We start from the raw sequence: 24,730 nt of genomic DNA on the forward strand, positions 1-24,730 counted from the left end.
ATGGCAACACCCAGGTAACATGTTGTCCAGGCTATCTGAAACAAGGGGTTGCCTCTCATCTACAACAACTGGTTACCTTGGGCTGCTACAGTCGTCAGTGCACTGTGCACAGTAGGCCTATGCTACTCTTTGTTGTTGATCAACTAAAAAGATGTATTTGGTGATGACGTTATTGTAGGCCTAGTAGACCTAAATTCTGAGAAATGAAATGGTACGAGAAACGATCTACATAGCGCACCATACCGCGATGTCTTCAAGGGTTGAATGAAGGGAGTTTGCAAAAATTGGTGTATTTTTCAATAAACATTCTTAATTTTCGAATGTCTTTGTCAGGGAACATCTGACTTTTAAAAACCATAGGCCTGGTAGTCGCTCAGACAAGGAGTTAGTCTATAAGATAAAGGCAATACCATTTGTGTCACCTAATGCAGTTCAGTGAATTAGCAAGATACCATCAGAAGGCAACAATCAGCGCTCTCTCCCCTGCGCATAAAGCTGTCTGCGTGTTGTAGGCTAGATTTGCGTGAGTTCTTTCTATCTGCTTTACTTTTGTGAGTTGCGACCACCTAGGCTATGTTATAGACGTTCTATGAGGTACCAGTGTTTAGCTGTGTCACAAAACAATAAGCTTTGTCAGACTACTTTTAAAATGATATTCAGGGCTATATACATTTTAAACATTCGGGGCTGAAGACCTGACAAAGCCTTGCGTTAATTATTCAGGTGGGAAGTGTCAGGAATTTTCATACGAGAGACGCTCTCATTGGTGGTTAGTGAAGTAGGGAATTGACAGCAACATATCCAATCACATTATGAGAGATTGGAAAATTTAGCCGGGACTGTAAGCTGGCACACGTGGGTGCTCGATGTTTTCAGTGGGTGCCCGAGAGACCGAGCACCCACGGTATCGGCGCCTATGACAAGCGTATCTCGCGGTTGCATCCATTACAAACAAACATGCAATGTGAACGTCTGGGATTGAGGAGAGCACTAAATGCTCTTCTGAAAAAGAATAATCAAAAAAATAAACAGCGGGGGGAAGTTAAAATACGTGAGAAACACAGAAAAAGTTGGCATGCATTGTTTCGGTCCCCGTGCACAGGGATTATTTGTCATATTATTAATCACATATGATTATTTGTGAAATTGTGCAAACAGGCGCAACACATTTGAAAAGGAAGGACTGGTAGCATGCAAGCTCATGGGAAAGATTGATTTAAGAACGTTATCACAGTGTGTGGCTGTGGCGCAAAGCAGCGCGGGCGGAGCGACAATTGGCAGGGGAGGGTCATGTCTTTTTTAACAATTCTGTCGGAGGGTCATTGAACAATTTCTAGCAGGCAAGGGAGGGTCATGCAACTTTTGACTGAAGCACTCAAAATTCCTCCGGTGGCCCCTTCAATAAATAACGAACAGTCCCTAGATTGCTGCTGGGCTATATGTCTTGGTTCATGTCTGTTAACAACTCATTGCCGTCAAACGCGTAGCCTATCTCAGCAAACAACAAACATGCAATGTGAACGTCTGGGATTGGGAAGAGCACTAAATGCTCTACTGAATAAGCACGAAGTCAAACCTTTAAATGAAAAACACTCTTTAATAATCAAAAAAATAAACCGCTAATGAAGTAAACTTGTGACCATCAAAAATCGTTTATCTCCTGTGACTCCGTGATAACAGGACGTAACAGGAAGGCATTTGGCTGAGCAACGGAGGTTAATATGCTCTATATTTTGTCCAAATGATGTCTGTCTATCATCGTTGCACTCGGAGAAAACCAGAATGTTTAATTTGTCCTCCGTTTCTTCTACGGCTGCAAACGGGATTCACTCGCAGTTAACCAAATATTTCTTTATTAGGGCAGGGCAGGCATATTTCTGGCTATTAAATTATTTCTAAACCAGTCTGCTAAAGTCTGTAGTGAAGTCTGTGTAGGGTTTTCCAGGCTCCATTTCTTTTTACGAGACACCCTGCTCACTTGAGCCATCTACCGGTTGTTTGGGTTGTTGCAGCGTCTCATTGGGAAAATACAAATTAAAGTCGCGTGATACCGCGTGATCCCACGCGCGGACCGCGAGTGAAGCTGGCCAAGTGAAGCACTGCCCACTGTAGTTGGCTAGCTTATCATAGTCTACTGATTGGACTGTTAAGTTTCCTCATGTGTGTTCAAGGTAATACTCTTCTCGTAGGGACAAGCCCTTTTGGGAAACATTGGTATTGAGATGATCACTCAACTTGAATGCAAGAGCTTTAACAAATATGTGCAGCATGCTAATGATGCTAAGCAGATTTAATAGTGTAATGATTGATGAGACAGCGTTGTCTAATCAAAAGCTTTATTAAAGGTCGGGAGCAGGGACATCGGCACAGAACATAGCACACGCCAGGGAAGTCAAGAACACTCGCACCTTACACACATAGGGTTGGACGCAGCCGCACCATACAGGCACAAGCACACATAATAACAACCCCAAAGTTCTCCCAGAATCCCCAGCGCGAAACATTGTTGGAATCTCAAGCACAGTCCAGCACGCTGACGTTACACAGCTCCCCCAACAAGCCATTGCCTTCCTCGGCACATTCAGTCCAGCAAAGTCTCTGGCACTGCCACACAGCAGGTGGGGTGCACACACCGCAAGAGCCCTACTCACCCAGGGGAACCACAACCACCAGTGGCCCAATGCGGGCATGCTGGCAGTCACCTGGCCTGTCTCCGCTCCAGCTCCCTTCAGAGAACGCCCTCAGGTCGCACTTTCACAGTGTGCACCACCACAACGTTCCTACAACACCTGGCGGGGCCTAGCCTCCACTGGCAGACTCCCAGTCGAGGCAGCAGACTCCAGGCCATCCTTAAAAATATTCTTGTTTGCAGTAACAGCCAAAAAAAAAAAAAAATGGGTCGGTAGGTAGGTCAATATTTTTTTTTTCCAAGATTCAAAGTAAAAAAAAGTACAATTTTGGTCATGGTGATTACGTAGGTATGAATTTACACAAATGTGCATATCGTGGTCATAGGGCTCATCTACATGTACCCAGAAAGAAGGCTACAATAGCTCTTGGCCACGTTATATTGAAATTTGACTATACAATACTCAATGCTATACAGTGTGTTATACAGTCTCTGCTCTGGAAGTTCCAAAAAACAACGTCGTTCTATTAAGTGTCGTTAAATAAATAAATAGCCTTCCAACAGGTTAAAGCGGAGCTTTGATACCAACGTTATCGATTAGGTTCAGTTTCTCTCGCGCAGACGCGCATTGTATGAATGCTAATACCACCACTTTATTATATGGCTCCATGTTTAATGACATCGATAGCAGAAACGTTTTGTTTTCTTTTTTCCGCGGTTTCTTGATCAACTGCGCAGAAAATTATCAGATGAAGCACCGGGCCTAATTTCACTCCACGACTCCGCGGACCAGCAGTCTCCACGTTGAGAAATGCTGAATAGATCACAACCAATTTCAATACTTCGACACGGTCACCGTTAGACTAGGGGGGAGAAGGGATGGGAAAAGATCTGGGCACAGTTCTTCCAGAACTTCGTGCCAAGTAAAAGCGTTTGTATGAATGTCAGTTTGTGTGAATGAAACAAAGCGTATAGGCCATAGTGTGATATGCGTAAAACCAATGGTGTAGAGATGACGCCACATGGTTTTATTTAAGTGAGCCTACGTTTGCATGTAGGCAATTTATATTCACAATACTTAGGCCTACTAAAATAAATATTATTTTATTGCATTTGTATTGGTTGTTTAGAGTAAAAAAACAATCGGTTGGTATTAACGCAAGTTTACAACTGGCAAGTCGGTCGGACTAAAAGGGGAAAAAAATAAATATTTGGGTCGGCTCTAAATTGACAGGGTCGGTCGGGTTACGGCAAATGAAAATATTTTTAAGGATGGCCCCAGCTCCATCGTTGCCGGGCCACGCTGCGCAATCGGGCTACAGCTACCGACGTTGGTGTCCCTCCTCTGCTGCCTCGTCGCATAGCGGTCCTCCGCTGCTCCCGGCCGCTCCACTCCGCCACGGTCGAGCCAAGACGTAGACCTTCTCTCTGGCTCGTGCCATCGGATTTCCCCTTATTTTTCTAAAGAGCGCCGGCAGACAGGCCAACAAGAACAGGCACCCGCACAGCATGGTGCCTCCCACAGGCTTAGAGTTCCGTTTTCAGAGGGCCCTTCCACCGGAGCTGCCCAACCGTCGTGCCTCAAACGGCTCCGCCAACCATCCATCCTCAAGGCACCACCTCCTTGCCGCTCCACCTCTGCTCTGCTCCGCAGATAGGGCCACCGCCAACTCCAACCTAAAGCTGCCTGGCGGGGCCAGGGGCTCAAGGTCTTCTCACGATGAAGCAGGTCGGCGTCACCACCTCATCTTCCAAGGTCGCGTGAAGCCCTTCTCCGCCGTGTCCACTGCATCGAGATCCTCTTCAGGCTAGCACTCCTCCCGTGGCCAGGCCCAGGCGACGGCTGGTCTCCTCCCGCGGCTTCTACTGAAGGCCTCTGTAAGCTTCTTAGTACCCCTTACAAGGGTTCTCTTCGGATCCTTTTGCTTGGGCCTCCACCTAGCGGTGAGCATGGACGGATTATGAACTTTCGGGCCCCTGGGCCCAGATGTATTAAGGGCCCCCCACTAATTGTCGCATGTGGAAGGGGGGTTTGGGGGTCCTTCCTCAGAAATGTTTTAATTTGTTTGATGTGATTTCCTGTATACTGGTGCATTTTGGGGATGGACTAAATTCAATCAGATTCATACACCATACTGTACATCCTGATGTGTTGATATTGAGGCAATGCAGTAATCCATCCCTGGCGGTGAGGCCTCCCATTCCCGGCTCCTCCAGCACTGAAGACACTGTCTCCTACAGAACGCAACTTACTCCTCCATGGAAAACGTGCCCATCTACAGGTGCTGCTTTGGAAAGCAGCAGACCGCCCTGATCCACCGGCTGTGGATATCACCGCGTTTGGATGGAGTAAGAAGACAGGTATGAAGAAAGGAGAGGAACTCGCCCACCCTCGATTCAAGTCCTGTTGCTCCTGCTGATTTGTTAGATGTTATCAGCAGTAACTGCAAAGCTGGGTTAAAACTGTGTATACATGTATCTGGAAAGTGCAGCTGTGCAGCTGCAGGCTTGGCCTGTACTAATTATTGTTTCTGCAAAGGCAGTGATGTTACATGTTGCAATATATATATATATATATATATATATATATACACAGCTAAAAGAGCAGAAGGACAGGGATGAAGAGTCTGGAGAAGATGGCGACAGGACAACGGATGAGGACAGGAGGAGTAGTAGAGGCTAGTTCTTCCCTTTGTTACTCAATTGTGGGTCACAGCAGAGGGCCAGTGAATAGCTATTTCCAAAATGATTGTGGAATTCAGAAATAACTTGAAATTATTCCTGAACACTGAACATTTTTATCCTCCAAAAATCCGTCTAAATCGCCCCCAAAAACTCAGCAAAATCAGCTTAATGAGAGTAAGAACGTGACCAAACCATGTTTAAATAGTGATTTTGAGTCTTGAAAATGTCAGATATGGACTCAGCATCTCCAGTAACCCCTAAAAACATACTAACATTGTCCATTTTGGCCAAGCAGCTCCTATAATATGATCAATATAGGCGATTATGCTAATTAATGCTAATTAGCTCAATTACACAAATTGCTCAACATATGCAAATTAGCATCCGGCAGTTTCTGCATGCTGGGGACCCATACTATACATTTCTATCATAAAACTTTGATGTACTCAACATTTCCGGGTTCACCTTTCTGTCAACTAGACTATATGCTGGTGAGACATGGAAAAGCAGTTTTAGAAAAATGAGTTTTGCCATGTTAACCTATGGAGAGTGACGGCCTGTGGGTCATGAAGGGCAGTTATTTGAAGTAACATATTGTACTATAGAAACATTATATCATTGGAAACATGTATTATTCTAGCTATCTAAATGGCATAGTGCATGGTATTTCCATAACCGCGAGATACGCGCTTCACAATGACGGCAATGAGTTGTTAACAGACAAGACGCAATCCGAGTTTAATGTCGACATGGCGACTTTAATCACGCCATGGCAAAAATATTTTAATACTCCGTCGTAGATTAATGAAGCCTAATGGATATTGAAATGCAATAATGAATTAATGTAAAATCACCTAGGAATTTATTGTTTAATTTGAATGACAGATTCTACACAAAGCAACATAACAGATTTCCAATAAAACCATTATGATCGTTGACCTTTCGCTTGAAAGGAATATTTCTTATGTACTATGACAAACCCCAGATAATAAGTGCCAGTTGAATGTCACTTAGTCCATGTAAATATGAAATGAAAACAAAGACAGAGGCAGAGAGAGAAACAAACAGCACTCACATGGAAGAGAGAAAGAGAGAAATTCAACGACCTTTTTTGAAAATGACCATGCTGGGGTTTTCCCTTGCCACGTTTGAAAGCACTAATCCTTATCATTATTGTTATCGAGACTGGATTGTTTAATAAAGATGTGGCTTGTTTTACACAACCCCTAGCAACATTGAAAAGCATAAATCTCCCTTGTTATTTCTGATGGTTTGATGGCCATGTTCATATAACACTGTTTCAAAAGTGTTCAATCAGCTTGCATAGGTCCTAATGAGTTTGCATAATAAGCAATGTGATTATTTGAAATGACAACATGGACGTGCTATTAAAACTCCTTCAGGGTTGTGCTGTACATTATTAGTGTTTTGTGTGTGCTGAGTAGACATACTCAAATACCTCTCCATTTTCAGGGGGGTCCCCATTGCCAAAGGTGCTGGTCACAGCCAGGACCAGTGTCTCATGTTCAAGGTCAACCATGTCATACTCCTCCATGGACATAACCTGGACAAAGCCAAAAACGACTTTACCTCAAAGACACTTTACAACAAAGACACTTTACCTTAAAGACCATAACCACAAAGAACACTTTTTTTAAGCAACCATTAACTTTCGAGCATTCTACCCAGTAGAGACTGAAAGAGTGGTGATGGGATGTGGGACTGGGAAATGACTGTAGGGTGAACTTCTACCCCACTGGACACCAACGTTGCCCCCTTCACCCTTCCCCAGCCCATCTATTCTGCATGCAGTGCAGTGAAGTGTTTAAACAGTCATATTACTGTATTTTACAACCTTAAACCCAATCTAACCATAATCCCAACTGTTAGAATATCTTAAAACCTGACCTCATTTCTTCACGCGTCAGATAACATTATTCGAAGGAGTATAATCACCCACAGTAGATAAAAGTGGCGTCTAACTCCAAGTGAATCCTCAGACAAGCTTGGCTCCATACCCATGTCAAATGATGTTGACACAATGCCAAAGGGGGGGCGGGGAGACAGTTAATGAACCCTGTGTTCCTGCTTTAACGAGGTGATAATATGTTGTGATACAATTAACATCCCAGCATCAGACTAAAGCACGCCACCCCCCAAGGGCACGGAGATGGGAAGAAAGAGAGAGGGAGAGAGAGAGTCTGAGTGTACTGCTGTGTGTGTTGTGTGACGAGGTGTGTGCCAGTCATCTGCATTTGTAATACTTAATGACTAGATGGCTCTTCTGTGATTGATTACATTACAAAAAAAAAATAAAACAGGAAATCTTGTCCTACAGGGAATCGCTTGATTAAATGCACCCATCTAAGGTCTTTTTTCCCCTCCCTCTTTCTCTCCGCCTCACACACACACACACACACAAACACATGCATAACCACACACACACACACACACATGTGCATGCACATACACACACACACACACACACACACACACACACACACACACACACACACACACACACACACACACACACACACGTTTCCACACAGCTAGGGGTGGTTTGTGATGTTATCATAAACTACAGTGCGTCGCTTGGTTGAGTAAATTCAGCACTTCCCTCCGGCCACTGCCTCACACAGGAGGAAAAGGATTGTGACAAAAGACACATTTATGCCATCCAAGAGCAACAGCTCCACTGGGTGTGAAAGGCGATGTTTTTCTTCAACATTACAATGTGCTTGTTCATCCTGATGCACAGCAGCGGCAGAAACAAAATCAGTCACACTCTATTTTTCAGTAGCCTTATGTATAGTGGGCTTGCACCAGAGGACCAGGGAATGGTTTTTAATACACTTTAGGCTTAGACTTCTTGTACGTAAGTAAAAGTACAGAGTGTTAAATGTTATTTCTACTGGAGGCACATAAATCCTGTAACAATAAGGTTAAAGGAAAGTTCCGTTTTTTAGCACTTTAAGGTTCTTTTCTGGTTTGTTTTGGATGAACTAGAGTGGTGGACACCGACATTTTGACAATTGGTCCTGTCTCGACTTTTCTGACTCGTTTTGAATTGCCTTTGACTGCTCAGGGTGGCTGCCAACAGGCATACTGTAGGCTACTCAAACATGTCCTAAAACAACCCTTAACGTTCCTTTTCAAAACTGTGCAACTCACCGAGTGGTTAGTGGAGTTCGTTGACTATTAAAAGCAAATTATATATCGGCGCAATGTATGATTTCCAGCCATCTTATTTGCTAGGCCTATTGTGGAACTATTTATTCAGACACCTCACAACCGTGTATAAACTTCTGCTCAATATTTGAACCTGAAGCATAGACGGTGGCGCAGTAATATCAACGTGCAATGAGTCTTCCAACAGAAATCAATGGGATTTTACAAAATGCCAAATAAAACACGACAGAAACTGTATTTCGCTACGCTACTTGTTTTGGAACATCAACGAACATCACTAACCACTCGGTGAGTTGCACAGTTTTGAACACGAATGTTAAGGATTGTTTTTGGACATGTTTGAGTAGCCTACTACAGTATGCCTGTTGGCAGCCACCCTGAGCAGTCAAAGGCAATTCAAAACGAGTCAGAAAAGTCAAGACAGGACCAATCGTCAAAAATTCGGTGTCCACCACTCTAGTTCATCCAAAACAAACCAGAAAAGGGCCTTAAAGTGCTAAAAACCGTAATTTTCCTTTAATGTCAGAGAAAATACATCACCTTAATAAGCATTGAGTGCTTTTTGGCTAAGGCAATTTTACGTGACATATAATCAAATAAATATGTCCTTGTGATAGATTTATAGGATGCTGAGGATTCTGACAATGTTGAAGAGATTTGGCTTCGAAAATGCAGTTTCAAGGAGAGAGAAAAGTCTTTGAAAAGGGAAAAAAGCCTTGATTGTTAAGTGTGTTACCTTCGCATCAAAAGCGTGTTTGAAGATTTCACAGAGCGTTTTGGCATAGTCCTGAGATTTGCCCGTCTCTGTGGCGAACAGAATGGTGGCCTTCACCCTTTTGGCCATGGCCGCACCCATGAGTTTTGCAGAGAACTTTACTGCCCTGCGAACACACACACATAAACACACACATACACACACACAAACACATACACACAAAAAAACCCCACAAGTTAACACACACACAAAGTCAAAAACAAACAAAAGAAACTCTGTCTCCACCTCTCTCTCTCCACCTCTCCCTCCATCTCTCTTTCTCTCTCTCCCCCCTTCTCTCTTCACTGAAACCACCGTCTCTCTCCTGCTGCTTCTTGCTGCCTGCATTTGCCTCGCACTAGAGCCGGCAGCACGTATCTTGTTTAACCGGCACCGGCAATCATGATTACCTAGCTTCTCTCATCCTCTGGGCAATTATACATTAATAGCCCAGAGGAAGAGGTGGAGGAGGAGGAGGGGTAACAACAGTGGATCCTGCTCTGATTACCCGCTCAGGGGTGTGATGGAGGGAAGTACAACATCGGCTTCATCATCCTCATATCCTCTTTATGTATCTTGTCTAATATCATCATGTCTGGATAAGGCAAGACTAATTGCTAAACAACTAAACAAAGATTAACATAAGGAGAGAGAGAGAGAGAGAGAGAGAGAGAGAGAGAGAGAGTGAAAGCTGCTATATTAATTTTACGGTGTATCTGCGGTTGCATCTGTGGTTTGTAATACACAAACACACTGTAATTCATAAAGGCAAAAAAAAAGAAACAAACTGTAATTGGCTGGTTGTAGTGTCTTTGAGTATTTAGAAAAGTGCTCTAGAAATTCAATGTATTATTGTTATTACTGTTCTTGTCTGCCACTCACTTGGCAAGCTTCTTGAATCCGATGGTTCTCTTCTTGGTGGGAGTCCCGTTCACCGCCTTCCACACATGATTGTTCCAGGGGTCGGCCTGCACGCACACACACAAAATGAAAAGAGAATAAAAGAGGGAAAAAGGCATCAAATCACAAATTGCATTTTTATCCTTCAACACGGCTTTCAACTTTCACACACACACACACACACACACACACGCACGCTAATGCTGCACAAATGCTCATACTCATACACATACATGTTCATACACATATAAAGAAAAATGCATGCACGCACGCCAAACGCACACACGCACACACACAGTACCCACTCTCTCCACGGTGCAGTACCTGGTACTCAAACGAGGGCGTGAGGCGATAATTGATCATCTCCTGGTGGAACACTGGCGTTATGCTGCCCGACATGGGCGGCACGATCCATACCCAGTCTCCTGGGCAACCCCCTCGCACGCGGTACTCGTTCTCCATGTGCTTGATGAAGGACTCTGTCGCTGAGTGGTGGTCCACTATGGTCACCTTAGATATCTGAAAGAGACGATTTCTTTCTTTTTTTTATTCCTTTGCAAGTTGTCAGTTCCTTTGATTTGTGATTATTGTAACGCCTCCAATTATCACCACTTTCGTTTGAAAATTCTAAAACAATGATGTTTTTCAATACTTCAAAATAACATTTGATAAATGAACCTTACATTTTTTAGAACATGAAAGGTCAAACCGAGAATTCTTGTCATGAAATTAAAATTCCACTGGAGCTCCAATCGGATGTGTACACGCAGCCTTACAACACTGTTTACAGCTCTTCGAGTCAGGGTAAAATGTCATTTTTGGTACATAGCTAATTTAGATATACCTATGGTGTGGGTGCTTGCGTTTCTTTAGGAATCCGCAGTCTTGGTGTGTATAGAAATGGATATTAAGTGACACATACACGCAAGACGGCGGAAATACGGGACCGACGGTAATAGGGGGAGTTCCGAAACATGTGCCATTAATGAGGCATGGTACACAATGTAACAACCCTTCCACACACATCACAAACTATTTCAGTCCGAATGTTGTAATGCATGTATGTACAGTATGACATGGAGTATTTCACAATGCTGTTTTTACATTCTTGTAGTGGTTCATGCTGCTGCTCTGTCGGCCAGGACAGTCCTAGTAAGACTTCCCACTCAGTGTGGACCTTTTACCTGGAAGCTGTAAAGGACAGCAATGTTAATCTCCACCAGCGCCTGGTCCTTCCACAGAGACGAGGTTTTCCTGGTGTCCAGTCCCATCATCTTGGCCACATCCTGTCAGTAACAGAAATGAGACACTGACAGATAGCACTGCTTGCAGATATATCAACATTCACCTACCCAAATTAATTTCACAATGCATAATTCAATGCTACTTGTCATCAAGAATATAAGACTGCCTTGAGGATTGCTGTGAAAGTAATTCAGTGCACTATTCCACAATGTGCATTTTGCTCTTCATGTGTGATGATAAAGCGCTTGGAAATAAGTCATTAAGAGTGCTCAGTACTCTTTAGTGAAATGCTTCACTCATTGTTTTGATATTGTGCTGGCGCGCGGAGCTCCAACGTGCTGAGATTCGGGAGTGTTTGAGTGTGAAGGTGTGTGAGAGAGAGGAGGAGGCTATAGCACTGAAGCTTTCTGCCTTGAATGCATCTCATCGCAGCAGAGAGGAGAGAAGAGGAGGAGAGCAGAGCAGAGCAGTGAACTCCCCCACATGATGGCTATGGTAATGAGCTCTCTAAACAAGAACAGCACGATGTGTCATCTCCATGGTTCTGCTTAGTAGTGAGAACATGCATGCACACACACACACACATTCTCTCCTTTTCTCTCTCTCTCTCTCTCTCTCTCTCTCTCTCTCTCTCTCTCTCTCTCTCTCACACACACACACACATACACATACACATGCACATACTTGCACACACACATATACTCACTTACACACACATACTCATTAACATGGAAACATACACAAACACACAAACACTTTCACACATACATGTACGCTCCTGTGTGCACGTGAACACACTGGAATTCACACACTAATACACATATGCTCAAACACACACGCACGCACACACACACACACACACATAGATAGATAGATAGATACTTTATTGATCCCCAGCGGAAATTCAAGAAATGGCATTTTGGCATTTACTGCAACTATTTTTTTTGCTGGCTCTTTCAAGGAAATCCCAAAAAAATCCAGTACATTATGTGTCAGCTCTACACCAGCAGAGGAGAGAAATGGCTTTTGTTAGCAGCTGTCTCTGGAATGGAGATTGCCCAGTTATGGCTCTGATCTGGCCCAGTTATGGCTCTGATCTGGCCTAGTCATGGCTCTAATCTGGCCCAGTTATGGCTCTGATCTGGCCTAGTCATGGCTCTAATCTGGCCTAGTTATGGCTCTGATCTGGCCTAGTCATGGCTCTGATCTGGCCCAGTTATGGCTCTGATCTGGCCCAGTCATGGCTCTGATCTGGCCCAGTCATGGCTCTGATCTGGCCCCAATCCACTACAAAGCCAGCTACTATCTGGAGCCAAGCTCCATGAGTGTGAGGTGAGGCTGTTTGTTTATCTGGTTGTCTGTTTGTTTGTTTTACGGCACCTCCAGGATGTTGTATCGTGAGCTGTCGCAGAAGTCCCTCACGCCGATCTCTGTGCCCATGTACCAGCCGCTGAAGGGGCAGCCAGTGAACTCCAGGCCGCCGATCTCCAGCAGCATGTTGGACACGGCCGGCAGCCCGTACCACTTCAGATCCAGCTCCTTGAACCACTCAAACCTGCCGCAAAAAACAGCAGAGCAGAGAGACAGCAGCCATTATGCAACAGAGTCGTGCACACAAGTTCTACACCACAACGCTCCGACTCACTTTTACACATCTGTTTGTTTTAGCAAATGTCTTGTTAATCAATATTATCAGAGGCGAAGTTAAAAACAATCTTGCATATTAAGGTGCAATAAATTGTCTGTCTTTATAAATCCATCAGTTCCTTTTTAGAAGTACACTTCCGGCAGGTGTTTAATGTGGTCCCTGTTTGCCTTATCGCCAGTTGAAGTGGGATGTTTGTGTACAGCAACTGAGGACATCCATCAGTGGATCTGCATGAAATCCCTGCAGTGAGTGCTGCTATAACTCTTTGTATCCCGGCCAAGTCTCAGCCCGAGCCTGAATTACCTTGCCACCCCTAATTTGCACTACATAAAGCAAACAGCAATGCACCCAGCCAAAACTATCATTATCACCAAAAGAACACCTGTGAGAGCAGCCCGGCCCCCTCTTCGTGTAATGCACGCTACCTGAGAGTGGTGAGGGGCCCAGGTGGGCTGATCGGTGGCAGCGGTAGTAGCACTAGCTCCCCGGAGGGCTTTTTGCAGCACTAAGACATCATTGGTACGAGCGAGCGGAGACTGCCAAGCTGGCAGCATCGCTCAAGCCAACTGATGTAGGATTGGAGGAGCCATCCAGGATTGGAGCTTGGCGGCAGTCCCTGCTCAGCACTCTGGAGGATTTCTCCCTTCTGAATGTGAGTCATATGAGTCTCTCTTTCCCTCTTTTTTCTCTTGCTCTCTGTTTTTCTCATCTCTCTCTCTCTCTATTTTTCTATCTCTCTGATTCTCTCCCTCTTTGCTCTCTCATTGATCCCCTCTCTTTCTTTTTGGCTTCTTTCTTACCACCTTCTCACCTCTTTATCTCCCTCTCTCCCTCCTTCCCTTTCACTGCTCTTCCATTCTCCCTTTCTCTTCATGTCTCTTTCCTTATCCATATCTATTTATCTGCCTTTCAACCTAACTTTCTATATACACCCTCCATTTATCTATCCATTTAACTATCCATCCATTCAGGCTTTACCTCTGCCTCACTTCTCAGAAAACACCCGAGCGCGTACTGTGTTTACCAGGACCATGGTGACACACACAGCATAACCAATCTCTATCGCAAGTACTTACAGTAGGGCCTGAAAATAGGCACATAAAAGCAACATGGAAATCACTGACTCCTGTGTGTGTGAGTGCATGTGTGTGTGTGTGTGAGTGTGTGTGTGTGTGTGTGTGTATGTGTGTGGGGGGGGTCTTGAGGAAAAATCTGTGAGCTGATGTGAGAGTGTGTCCTTGCAAGCCTGTGAGTCTTTATAGCCCTAGGTGTGTGAGTTTGCATGTGTGTGTGTGTGTGTGTGTGTGTGAACATCAGGGGTGTTTACTGCATTCCTGAATCACTCACTTTGGGTGGATGATGGGCACCTCCAGGATGAGGTCGTCAGGGAGCTCAAACAGCTCTGGGTCATTCCCGTTGGCCTGCAGCAGGAGGGGGAGGACATCGAAGCGACCACGTGGGGCTTTCCAGCCCTGCTGCATACAGATCTAGTCAGAGGAGAATAACAACACCAGGAGTCACTAGAGTCCCTGACAGGACAGCAGCTGATGACACAGCAGAGAGACGTTCAAAATAGCAACCGAAAGCAGGTGTTTTCAAACAATGTTTTCTTTGCTGTGTGAGTTCACTGTGAACACACACATGAATGGTCAGAGGATGTAGTTCTTGGCAAACAAACATGGATGCTGGACTACACATTACCATTAAAATAGAATAATCTGGATACACAAAAAATGTTATAAAGTTAAAAGTAGTTGCCGGAATATAGCATTTGAGTAATTAACAGTTTGATTAGGATGGACAGCACTTCCAGTTTAATAGCACTTTCCTGTTACCCTAAATCTAACCTTAACTGTGATGGAGACTAATCAAAATCTTATAGAAGATAGATGTGATTGGCAAATAGACACACACAACCCTCTCTGGGCAAAGGAGTAATACATAATGGACAAAATCAAGCATATCATATGTGGAATCATCTTGACCCAGTAGGGCTAAAAGTATCAAGTCCAAAAGTGTCCCTGTGCACAAGCCTTTAGTGATACAGGTGCAGTTGAGGCAGGTAATTATAATCCAAAAAATGAAAAATCAAAATCACCGCACACTGATGGGGCTCAAATAAAAATGACTTTAATAGTGATCAGTGTGCGGTGATTTAGATTTTTCATTTTTTAGGGCTAAAAGTGTGTTTAAGTATGCAGAGATGAGTGTGTCATTCCCCCCGTGGAGGCTAACCTCTGTGAGCTCCACAGAGGCTGGGTCTCCCAGCACAGAGCCGTCAGGCTGCTTGTAGCCAGCGTAGCGGATCAGCTGGCCGTTCCACACGCGGTAGTCGTGCTTCCCATCCGTCCTCTGGGGGAATATGGTGATGGCCGATCTGGGAAGGAGGAGAGGTCATGTCATGAGTTCATGAGACCTTTGGCTTTTTGTACTCATTCAGATACAATGACATTGACTTGGTACAGTCCTTGATTACAGCCCAATACACCTTTTGTGAAATTCAGAAAATCTTCTCAATTCAAGTGGAAGTAGCTCTACAACTAATCTCACTCAGATCAGTGCTCCCAATTGTTGTTGGTAAGCTTGAATAGTGCATGACTCTGTCTGAGTCCACCTCACTTGTTCCCATCGAGCCAGAACTGTCTACAAAGAACTGTGAAGACCTTTTTTTAAGAGCACACCAAATTTGACAAAAAAAGTGTATTGGATCATATTCAAGGACTGCACTTTAAAATTATACAGCTGAAAACACTAGACTAAATGAAACTAAATTAAAGTCAAAGTCAAGATGAAAGGGTCAAGCTAGTCTTCAGTATTCAATGTCTAGATGGTCATTTTCAGCAACTCAAGTATCCTATTCCATTTTATTCAATTTGAGGTAAAAAAGACAAAGAAACGACACTTCAACACACTGACTCCTCAACAACGATATCTCCCTATCCTCATTTCAGCAACAAGTTGGCCAACACCAACATCAGCAGGTGTCTCTCATCAGCTGCCTCACCAGTGAAAAACCTGCACTGCAATGATAAATGATGCGGCTTTCTTCTTTTTTTGTGAGTAAAACCAGAAGCTGCCAACAGCAAGCCTGTCGCTGGGCGCCGTTTCCTATTGCTAGCGGCACACAAGAGTTAGCGAGCAGAGCTTGTTTCTCGGCTCACTCTGCGCTGCATTCAGCTCTGTGAGGTGAAGCTGACAACGACAGAGGCCTCGCTATCTGACTCTCTCTCCCTGTGATCATAGAGCCTGTCGCAGCTAATTAAGCAGAACCTGGTGAATTAGTGTCACCTATGATTAGTGCGCTGAGAGAGCTGCGCTGCTGCGCTGCTGTGGTAAAGAGAAGAGAAGAGGGCAGCAAAGAGGAATGGGAAGAGGAGAGTAGGGGGTTGATGATGGTGGAGGGGGCTGAAGCAGAGGAGTGAGGGAAACAAAACCATGGAGCAGTGGGCCGTACTGGGGCCAGATCAGAGCCAGATCAGAACTGGGCCAGATCAGAACTGGATCAGAACCGAATTAAGGCTATATCAGAACTAGATCAGAGCCAGATTAAGGCTATATCAGAACTGGATCAGAACCGAATTAAGGCCATTGAGCAAACTTCAAGTGAGCAAACGTACTGTATGCAAACACCAATGTTTGCCTTGAGTCCCCAAAACATTTGCAGATTACGCAAATGCGTCTGAGGACTAAATTGGAATAAGGGTTAACATTAAAATCAAACAAACTGTTCTGAAACTCTACTCAAAATGTACAGGTTCACAGAAAATATGTTTGCCTTGAGCTTGTGTATCAGGGCTGACTCCAGCTACTATGTGGGAAGACACACCATGCAGTGAGGGAAAAAGACCAGAGAAGGAAAGCAAGGAATATGGAGAGAAATATATTTGGATATATAATTGTACTTTTTTGGCAGAAAAAAGGCATGCTCAGAGGAGGCAATGAACACTGTCAGCACGATGAACCTTGTGAAATGGCTTTAGACCTGAAATGATAAGCTGCAAGACATGATGATAACTTAATGAAAGAGGGGATAAGTGAATGGCCTGATAGCTTACCTGAGGTTGCCTTTGTTGGTGGCATATTTGATATGATTACAGATGTAATTAAACATCCCATGAGCTGTTGAACAGTCTCTGGCATCAAATACCTACAGTACATTAAAACAGCACAATTGGAAAATGAGACATTGGCAAAGGTTCAACTGAGCAATCTTCACATACAAGTGTCTAAACTAGAGAACACCAGCTAACAGTCATGTATACTGCTTGGGATTGTCGTTGTGATAATATGACAATTCCAATATTGCTCATGAAACTACGTTCTCTCTTATGCAGGCACAAGGTTACTGTAGAAATGGGATGATCCATTGAAGTATTACTTAGACCTTAGACTATATACATTCATTTCAATGACCAATGCTATGTCAACATTCATTATCTAAATTTATTTGGTTGACACTTTTATCCAAAGCAACTTACAGATGTCAAGTAATTGCAGGACTAATAATAATAATAATAATAATAATAATAATAATAATCATAATGATAATAATAATAATAATAATAATAATAATAATAATAATAATAATAAGGACTAGACTCCCTAGAGCAACTCAGAGTTAAACAAAGTAACCAAATGTGTATTTAGGCAATAAGCCCTGAGAGCCTGTAGGTTCCAGTAATTTAAAACAGCTAAGGGCCGTTGTTAGGCACGACACGCAGCGGCTTATTGCTTTTCTAAAATGGTTACTACATATATATGGCAAGATTTTACAAAATAAAGGCACAACAATGAGAAATTCAATGGTTTATTCATAGATTGTCATTCTTCCACCAAGAACTATATTAACTCTATCAGAATGGTTGCTAAGCAATGTCGAGACTCAGCAACTCTAACTTTTGTATCAATTTGTGGTGACAGTAATAAAGAACGAAATGCGGTCAAAGTATAGGGTTATGCTGGGTTTTACAAGGCCTATTTTCTAAAATGGATAGTTCCGATCCTTGACTATAATTGGCTGAATCACGTTCAATACCATGAACGCGATTCAGCCAATCATAGTCAAGGATCAGAACTATCTATTTTAGAAAATAGGCCGCACTCATGACTGCAACTGAACCTATGGGAAACAAACCTCTTGCCACTGAAATAACCAAAGCTGACCGACTGAAGCTTAGCCTTCTGACCTGCCTTATCCTGGCCCAGCCACCCACCCACCTGCAGCTTTGACCATTGGATCCTGCCCACGCATCGGGCAGCATTCCTCCAGGCGTGCTTGGCACCGTAGATGAGCTCCGTGTCCTTCAGCTGGTACGTCCCCGTTGTCTCAATCTCCTTCGTCACCTCCTCCAGCCTGTCGACGTGCGCCTTGGAGCCACATCTGCTCTGGCACATACGTCACACACACACACACACACACACACACACACACACACACACACACACACACACACAGAATATGCATACACATATACATTATACACAACTACATACGTCATATGCAAATGGACCCATACACATATATTCACACACACAGACAGGAAAAGCAGTATCCGTGTGTAAGATGTGTTAGAGAACGTGTGGAAGGACACGTCTACATTTCACATATTCCACCATTCACAAAAAAACGAATCTAGCATTAATTTGGCAGCACATGCACAGGCTACAAGAGCCACAGATAGATGGTGAGATGTTGAGATGGAGGCTGGCTTGCCTTTTTATGGAGCTGTAGTACTGATTGATGAAGTCGGTAGCCAGGGGAAGAAGCTGGTCTTTGGTTCGCACCTCATCTGGCTTGCGGCTTTGCTGGTTGGGCGTCATAATGGAACCGAGGCACACCTTCTCAGTGCAGATGGGTACCTGGGAGCCACACACACACACACACACACACACACATGCACACACACACAAACACACACACACGCACACACACACACATACGCATGCTCACACACACACACACACACACACACACAGTGATTGTCAAACAGTGTGTCCAGAGAGAAGCGTCAGTCCAATCCCTGCCTCTCTCTTCATCCCTCTATTTGTTTCTGCAGCTCTCTTTTCCTTCTGCTCTCTTTCTGCGTCTCTCTCCCTGGGCCAATTCATCTCTCACTTGTTTGCTCTCTCCCTCTCTTTCTGCATGTCTCCCTCTCTCTCTCTCTCTCTCTCTCTCTATCTATCTAATTATTTCTCCATCTTACTCTTTTCATCAAGTGCTGCTGAATGCCTTAGAATAAGCACATGACCTAAATGCACAGTGAGCCTTCTAATGTGTTTATTAGGCAGATCATGCCACACGGACACAGACGGAACGGAGAAACCATTTCCTCTGTCTACTGGAGATGTGGCAAGCCCACAAATGAGCTCGGATGAGCAGAGAGAAAAGTGGTGAGAGAGAGAGGAAAGAGAAATAGAGAGAGGCAGAAAGAGAGAGAGAGGGAGTGATAGCACGGACAGGAAAGAGGAAATCAGCCAGTGCCTAAGAACGAGTTCATATGGTCAGTGTAATAAGATTAGATTTGATGTGCACTGTCACTTTGGGTAGCTGCTAATGCGTTGAATACATTAGGGGGGAAACGGCAATGTGGAAGCGTGACACAAGTGCGAATTTAACGCTAAACTCAACGCTGCTAAAACGAGGTCCTCCCGTCACGCTAGAGCACCCACTCGGGCTGTTAAATTAATGTGTGGACCAATGAAATGCCCAAAAAGTGACCCAAAAACCCCACCCAGCCAGCTCCTACTCTTCTCTGGCCTGTAAACTCTGTGAAAAGAGGCTCAAAAAACCCCTCCATTATGTCACAAGGACACGTCTCGCCCAGACCTGGTCGGATTGACTAAATTAACTGTCGGACTAAATTACTGATTGATTTGCTGTCCCCACTGACCGTCTAAAGCACTGACAGACTGACAAGCTGATTGGACTGACTCACTCACAACAGTAAAAAGAAAAATGTGTTGGGAGAGAGAGGGGGAGAGAGAGAGGGAGGGAGGGAGGATGGTGGATAGTGTTAAAAATAAAACAAAGAAATCGTTTGCGCCTGAACGCTTCCGCCAGTCATGAAACACTAGAGGCTCGCGCCAAGCAGCTGCCTTTTTCTCTTCGTCATCAAGAGTGCCATTCGCTGAGGCTCAAACTCTGCAGCTCAGAAACTCCTGTGTCCTATGACGTTCTGCATAATAATAACAAGTCTGAGAAGTCATCATACTGCCAATTATGCCATCCGCACATGCCACTAGTAGGGGGCCCACGCAGAAGTCATGAAAGCGATTCAGTGGCACGAGCACAGCCGGGGGAGAGCGGGTAGCATCAGCTGTCCTGTGAGTGCAGATGGAATGGTGCCCGAGTGTGAGTCGGGAGCGGACTTGGGCCGGATCAGGCCCAGGTCCAGAGCAGAGCCATTCCAGTGGCGTCACATTGCTGTGTAGATTGACACTCTCTAAGAGTGTTCACCCACTGGGTCCATCTGAGCCCAGGAACTTGCTCATCGTCTTGCACACACTACTGTAATAATGATTATGTGCTGATAGACCTAAAACTCCATTAGTGGTATGTACTTTAGCTACAGCACATGGGTTTTTTTTTCTTTTGGTTGTTGTGCTGCTGCTTTTAAATGTATTTTGTGAGCATTTGTGAGAAACAATCTGAACTGAAACATGCCCTCAACCTACTTGTTCTGAGCATGTGGCATCAGGGGCGCCTGCAGGAATTAATGCAATATCCACATACAATAATACAACAACGTCTACTATGACCTATTAATTTGGACAACTTGATACAGCCCTATACAGGCTAAAGTTACCTTGTTTTGTTCTTGACGTCTGGCTTTAAACAGCTGTAATGCAGTCTAACGTTCTGACAAGGACACCAATTGCCTACCTTGTTCTTGCCCATCTGGAATAAATCCTCTAGCTTTGCTGCCTCCATACTTTCTGTTGTTTAAACTTGTGATCCATCATGAGTATTGAATTAGTGAATTAGCTCAACATTGTGTGCTGATAACCATATATAGATAGATAGCCGAGTAAAAGAAAACAAGTAGCCTACGTGCCTGCATGCGTATTGTGTCTCCTGCTCAAACAAAATGTGTGCGCGTTAATTTTGATAAGTGTTCACTAAGTTACATAATAGAAAATTGTAAATAGCCTGATGGCAGCTAATGGGATACTGTGCATAGTTTGAAAGGTATGGTGGGCCAATTTGGTGTGAATACACATTACACACACACAGGGAAATTTTCTCTCGTTGTTGAGCCTGATGGTACGCACAGTGCGTACGGACGTACACCTGCAGGCGCGCCTGTGTGGCATCTTGGATTAGCTTCTTTCATGAATAAAAAAGTTGCACCCAAGAAAGGCAACCAGGGGCCAGGAAATGGTTGGTAATTGGCTAAAATCCGGTTGTCCGGGGCGACCAGACAACCATTAAAGTAAATCCCTGTGAGAATGTATCTCAAGCATGTGATTTGTGTGTGTGTGTTGTTGGATGGGTGATTAAATGATTGATGTCACAATGGAGTACCTGGTTGCTGGCACCGAGGTGCAGTGTGTCACTGTAGACCGTGCCGCTCTCCCAGTTCTTGACCTTCATGAAGCGCGGGCATTTGGAGGGGCTGCCGTTCAGCAGGTTTCTGTTGGGCGATGTCCTCCCTTGGCTAAGAGGCTTAAAATAGGAAAAACATTTAAGAAACACGTCAATATCTCAAGCTCTTCCATTAGCACTTAACTGCTTGGCCTGTTTCACATTGCCTACATCTGTGTTGTGTTATGTCTGTGTTACCTGTTGATTTTCATTTCGGCGCCCATACTAAGAAGCATGACAAGCGACTCAGGCACAACTCAAGAAGCATGTCATCTAGACATTTTCCGCATCAAGTCTATTTTTCACGCCTTTTTTCCCTTACTGCTGAAAGATATAGCTCTGGCAGTAGCAGCGCCACAGCAGTCATGCTGGCAATCTGAAGACACGTACACAAACATGAGCCGCAGCTGTTAAGCACACAAATGCGAGTTGGCAATATGAAACAGACCTTAGAAAGTTGATGAGTCTCTTACTGATGAAAATGTCTAAATGTATTGAGCACCTGTTTAACAATGCAACAGATAAAATCCTGCAATTATCATAACAAACATACTCTATCTTTATGGTCAAAATACACTCAAAACATGAAAGAGGTAAACGAAAAGAATTGATGCCAGTGTCATTTCAGTTTCACATAATTGCACAGTGAATTCCAGTTGTCTGTGATAGGTCACAAAGAGTGTACAGCAGAACAAATGCAAAATGCTCAGCTTCATAACACATTGTCCTGAGGAAAGTTTCCATTGAAAAGCAAGCGTGTGATCCTGGACCTCATCGTCCCCGAGATCAAAAGAAAATCAATCTGCATCCTATTCAAACCCTACTGTCATCTCTGCAAAGGCCCACAATTTGTGACTACCAGGACAGGCACCTGAATGCCAACATAATTGTAGCATTTTTCCCTGCAAGAAGTGACTGTGTTGAATGTCAATCGGGGCTCATTGATGTGCAACTGTCCTACAAGGGAAAAACGAGAGGCGCTCCCTTTGAATCGATTTGATTCAGAACACAATAGTGGTTAAGCGTGCAACGCAGAGGGCTAACACCTCACCGTGAACCAGGCCATGTATATGATCATTATCTCACAGGCCGCACATTGTGCACACTGAATCGCCTATTGTACTCTAAGAACAAAGACACCTCATTAACTCCCATCAGATGAGTGTGTGGTGAACCAGATGTGGTGAATTAAGTTGTTTAAACTTAGCTGTTAAAACTGTGTGTGTGTGTGTGTGTGTGTGTGTGTCTGTTTCAAGAGACAGTCAAAGAGAAGACAAACTTCCGAGTTGAGGCCACAAAAGAAATTGAAAAACGGACTGTAATTTGACTTGTCTTGTTCATAGATTTATTAATTGATGTGCATTAAAGATCTGCAATGAAAGGAACTTTTCGCATAATTATGTTTCCAAAGGAGCTTAAAAGGCACAGGCATCAGAGAAAGAAGTGGGTACCCAGTGATAGGGTCCAACATCTCTCCCCTACTTATTAGACTTTCATTTATGCAACGCCCACACTCTCCGACTACAGTATTCTCAATAAAAAGGGACTTTAAAAAGCCAAAATTCACACAGTAAAGCAATTAACTGTCATCACTTTAAGGTGAATTCCTTCCCCTAACAACCATTTTCAAATGTAACATGTGCAGCGTTAAATCATTTCATATCATCTTCTTAATCTGCTCTGATAACTTTTAAATTTGCGGCTCCATAGATGCGTGCGAGTCAGACTGCAGCTGAAGCATCCCTCTTGTTTTGCACTGCAGATCTGCAGCAGAGCATGTTGTTACTTGCAATATGGTCTGCTGACAATCTTCACTGGCTTAAATCAGCAACCCACTGCACAGTGCCTTCAACCCCAGGCTCAAATATAGAAGTAAGTATGAGGCTCAAATAAATAAGTGATGTTGCTGACGACGACTGAACTGTTAATTTGTTGACAGAAATGCTTACGTTGTCCAGCCTGGCTTCAAGTGGTACGTAGAGGGCGATAGCTCAGGAGACGCATTACGCGAAAGCGGGACCTCTTCATGCATGAGTCAAATGGCAGTTGACTCACATTCACATGTGGACACACACATCACATCCAATAAAGTAAACTCGAGGAGAAATAAACCGCAACTTTCTTGCCCAGCGTGTGAGTCATAATCTGTCTTTTGAAGTGCGTGTCTGAGGGATACCTGGGGAGTGGCGGGTCTGATGTGAGCAGCAATCAAAGCTTGGTCTAGTTCGCGCTCTTCTATAGACGCTGCCAAAACACCAGAGTCTCCACACTGACTCTTGCAGCCTTCAGAGAGAAGTCCTCTGGCTAAGGCAGAAGAGTGCCCAGCGGCCAACAAACCACACAACCCCTCCAGCTACAGCAGGGGCACCCCAGAGACAGACTAGCTCTGAACTGGCAATGATTATACAGACCTGGACCAGATCTAGGCCAGGTTTGACCCATGGTCAAAAGCCCCTTCAATTCAATTCAATTCAATTCAATTCAATTCAATTCAATTCAATTCAATTCAATTCAATTCAATTCAGTTCAGTTCAGTTATACAGCAGCAGTGATACATGCAGCAATAACAATGGTCTCATGGTCTCAATGGTCTAAGACACTCCCCAGAGCCCACAACCTGAACACTTTTTTCTGGAATGGACAACATCTTTCTGGTTAAAAAGCCAGCCCCACACTATCGAAGGAACACAGCACACTCTTAAATTAATTTCTGTCCAGAAATGGCTCTCTGCAGTAAGCTTTCTCTCACTGCTGTGACCTGCCATAGATGCCTGTGTTGGGCAACGCAGGGTTGTCAAGCGGGCCTGTCATGATAAAGCACTTAAGCACACACAAAAAATGATTTATGCTTCATGTCCATTTCATTTTTTTTCCGGTTAACTTTGAGCAGCACACCAGTTTTCTCACTAAGAAATGCATAAATATGCTGCAGGAATACTCCTCTCGCCCTCCAGCTTAAAGTCAAGGTGAATGCAAAGCCACATCATGATTTCTATGGCCCCTGACTGACCACTGCCCTGCACTGCTTGTGTGGTCATGACACATGCTCTGTGGCCAGCCTCCACTGCTCTGAGAGGCACTTTATGGACCTCT

At 44.1% G+C, this 24,730-nt stretch overlaps 1 protein-coding gene across 3 annotated transcripts in view; it reads right to left on the reverse strand.

Moving 5' to 3' along the window:
* nos1 (nitric oxide synthase 1 (neuronal)) overlaps window positions 1-24,730 on the reverse strand; it is a 46,601-nt gene that overhangs the window by 16,915 nt on the left and 4,956 nt on the right. For 2 of the 3 annotated variants that reach the window (XM_076269488.1, XM_076269486.1), the window contains exons 3-14: window positions 21,578-21,718; window positions 18,767-18,912; window positions 18,271-18,433; window positions 17,109-17,200; window positions 15,289-15,430; window positions 14,401-14,540; window positions 12,786-12,960; window positions 11,345-11,446; window positions 10,485-10,679; window positions 10,143-10,228; window positions 9,243-9,387; window positions 6,774-6,878 (exon numbers count right to left, since the gene is read on the reverse strand). In XM_076269488.1, the coding sequence (XP_076125603.1) occupies window positions 6,774-6,878; window positions 9,243-9,387; window positions 10,143-10,228; window positions 10,485-10,679; window positions 11,345-11,446; window positions 12,786-12,960; window positions 14,401-14,540; window positions 15,289-15,430; window positions 17,109-17,200; window positions 18,271-18,433; window positions 18,767-18,912; window positions 21,578-21,718 (1,632 nt within the window). Of the gene's footprint in view, window positions 1-6,773; window positions 6,879-9,242; window positions 9,388-10,142; window positions 10,229-10,484; window positions 10,680-11,344; window positions 11,447-12,785; window positions 12,961-14,400; window positions 14,541-15,288; window positions 15,431-17,108; window positions 17,201-18,270; window positions 18,434-18,766; window positions 18,913-21,577; window positions 21,719-22,743; window positions 22,752-24,730 lie in introns of all 3 variants that reach the window. The other variant, XM_076269487.1, reaches the window with a different exon arrangement.

This window comes from Alosa pseudoharengus, unplaced genomic scaffold, assembly GCF_046254945.1.
Source record: "Alosa pseudoharengus isolate Yale_2024_CS ecotype anadromous, Long Island Sound unplaced genomic scaffold, YU_APseudo_1.1 YU_APseudo_1.1_scf_6, whole genome shotgun sequence".
Classification (NCBI taxonomy): Eukaryota; Metazoa; Chordata; class Actinopteri; order Clupeiformes; family Clupeidae; genus Alosa; species Alosa pseudoharengus.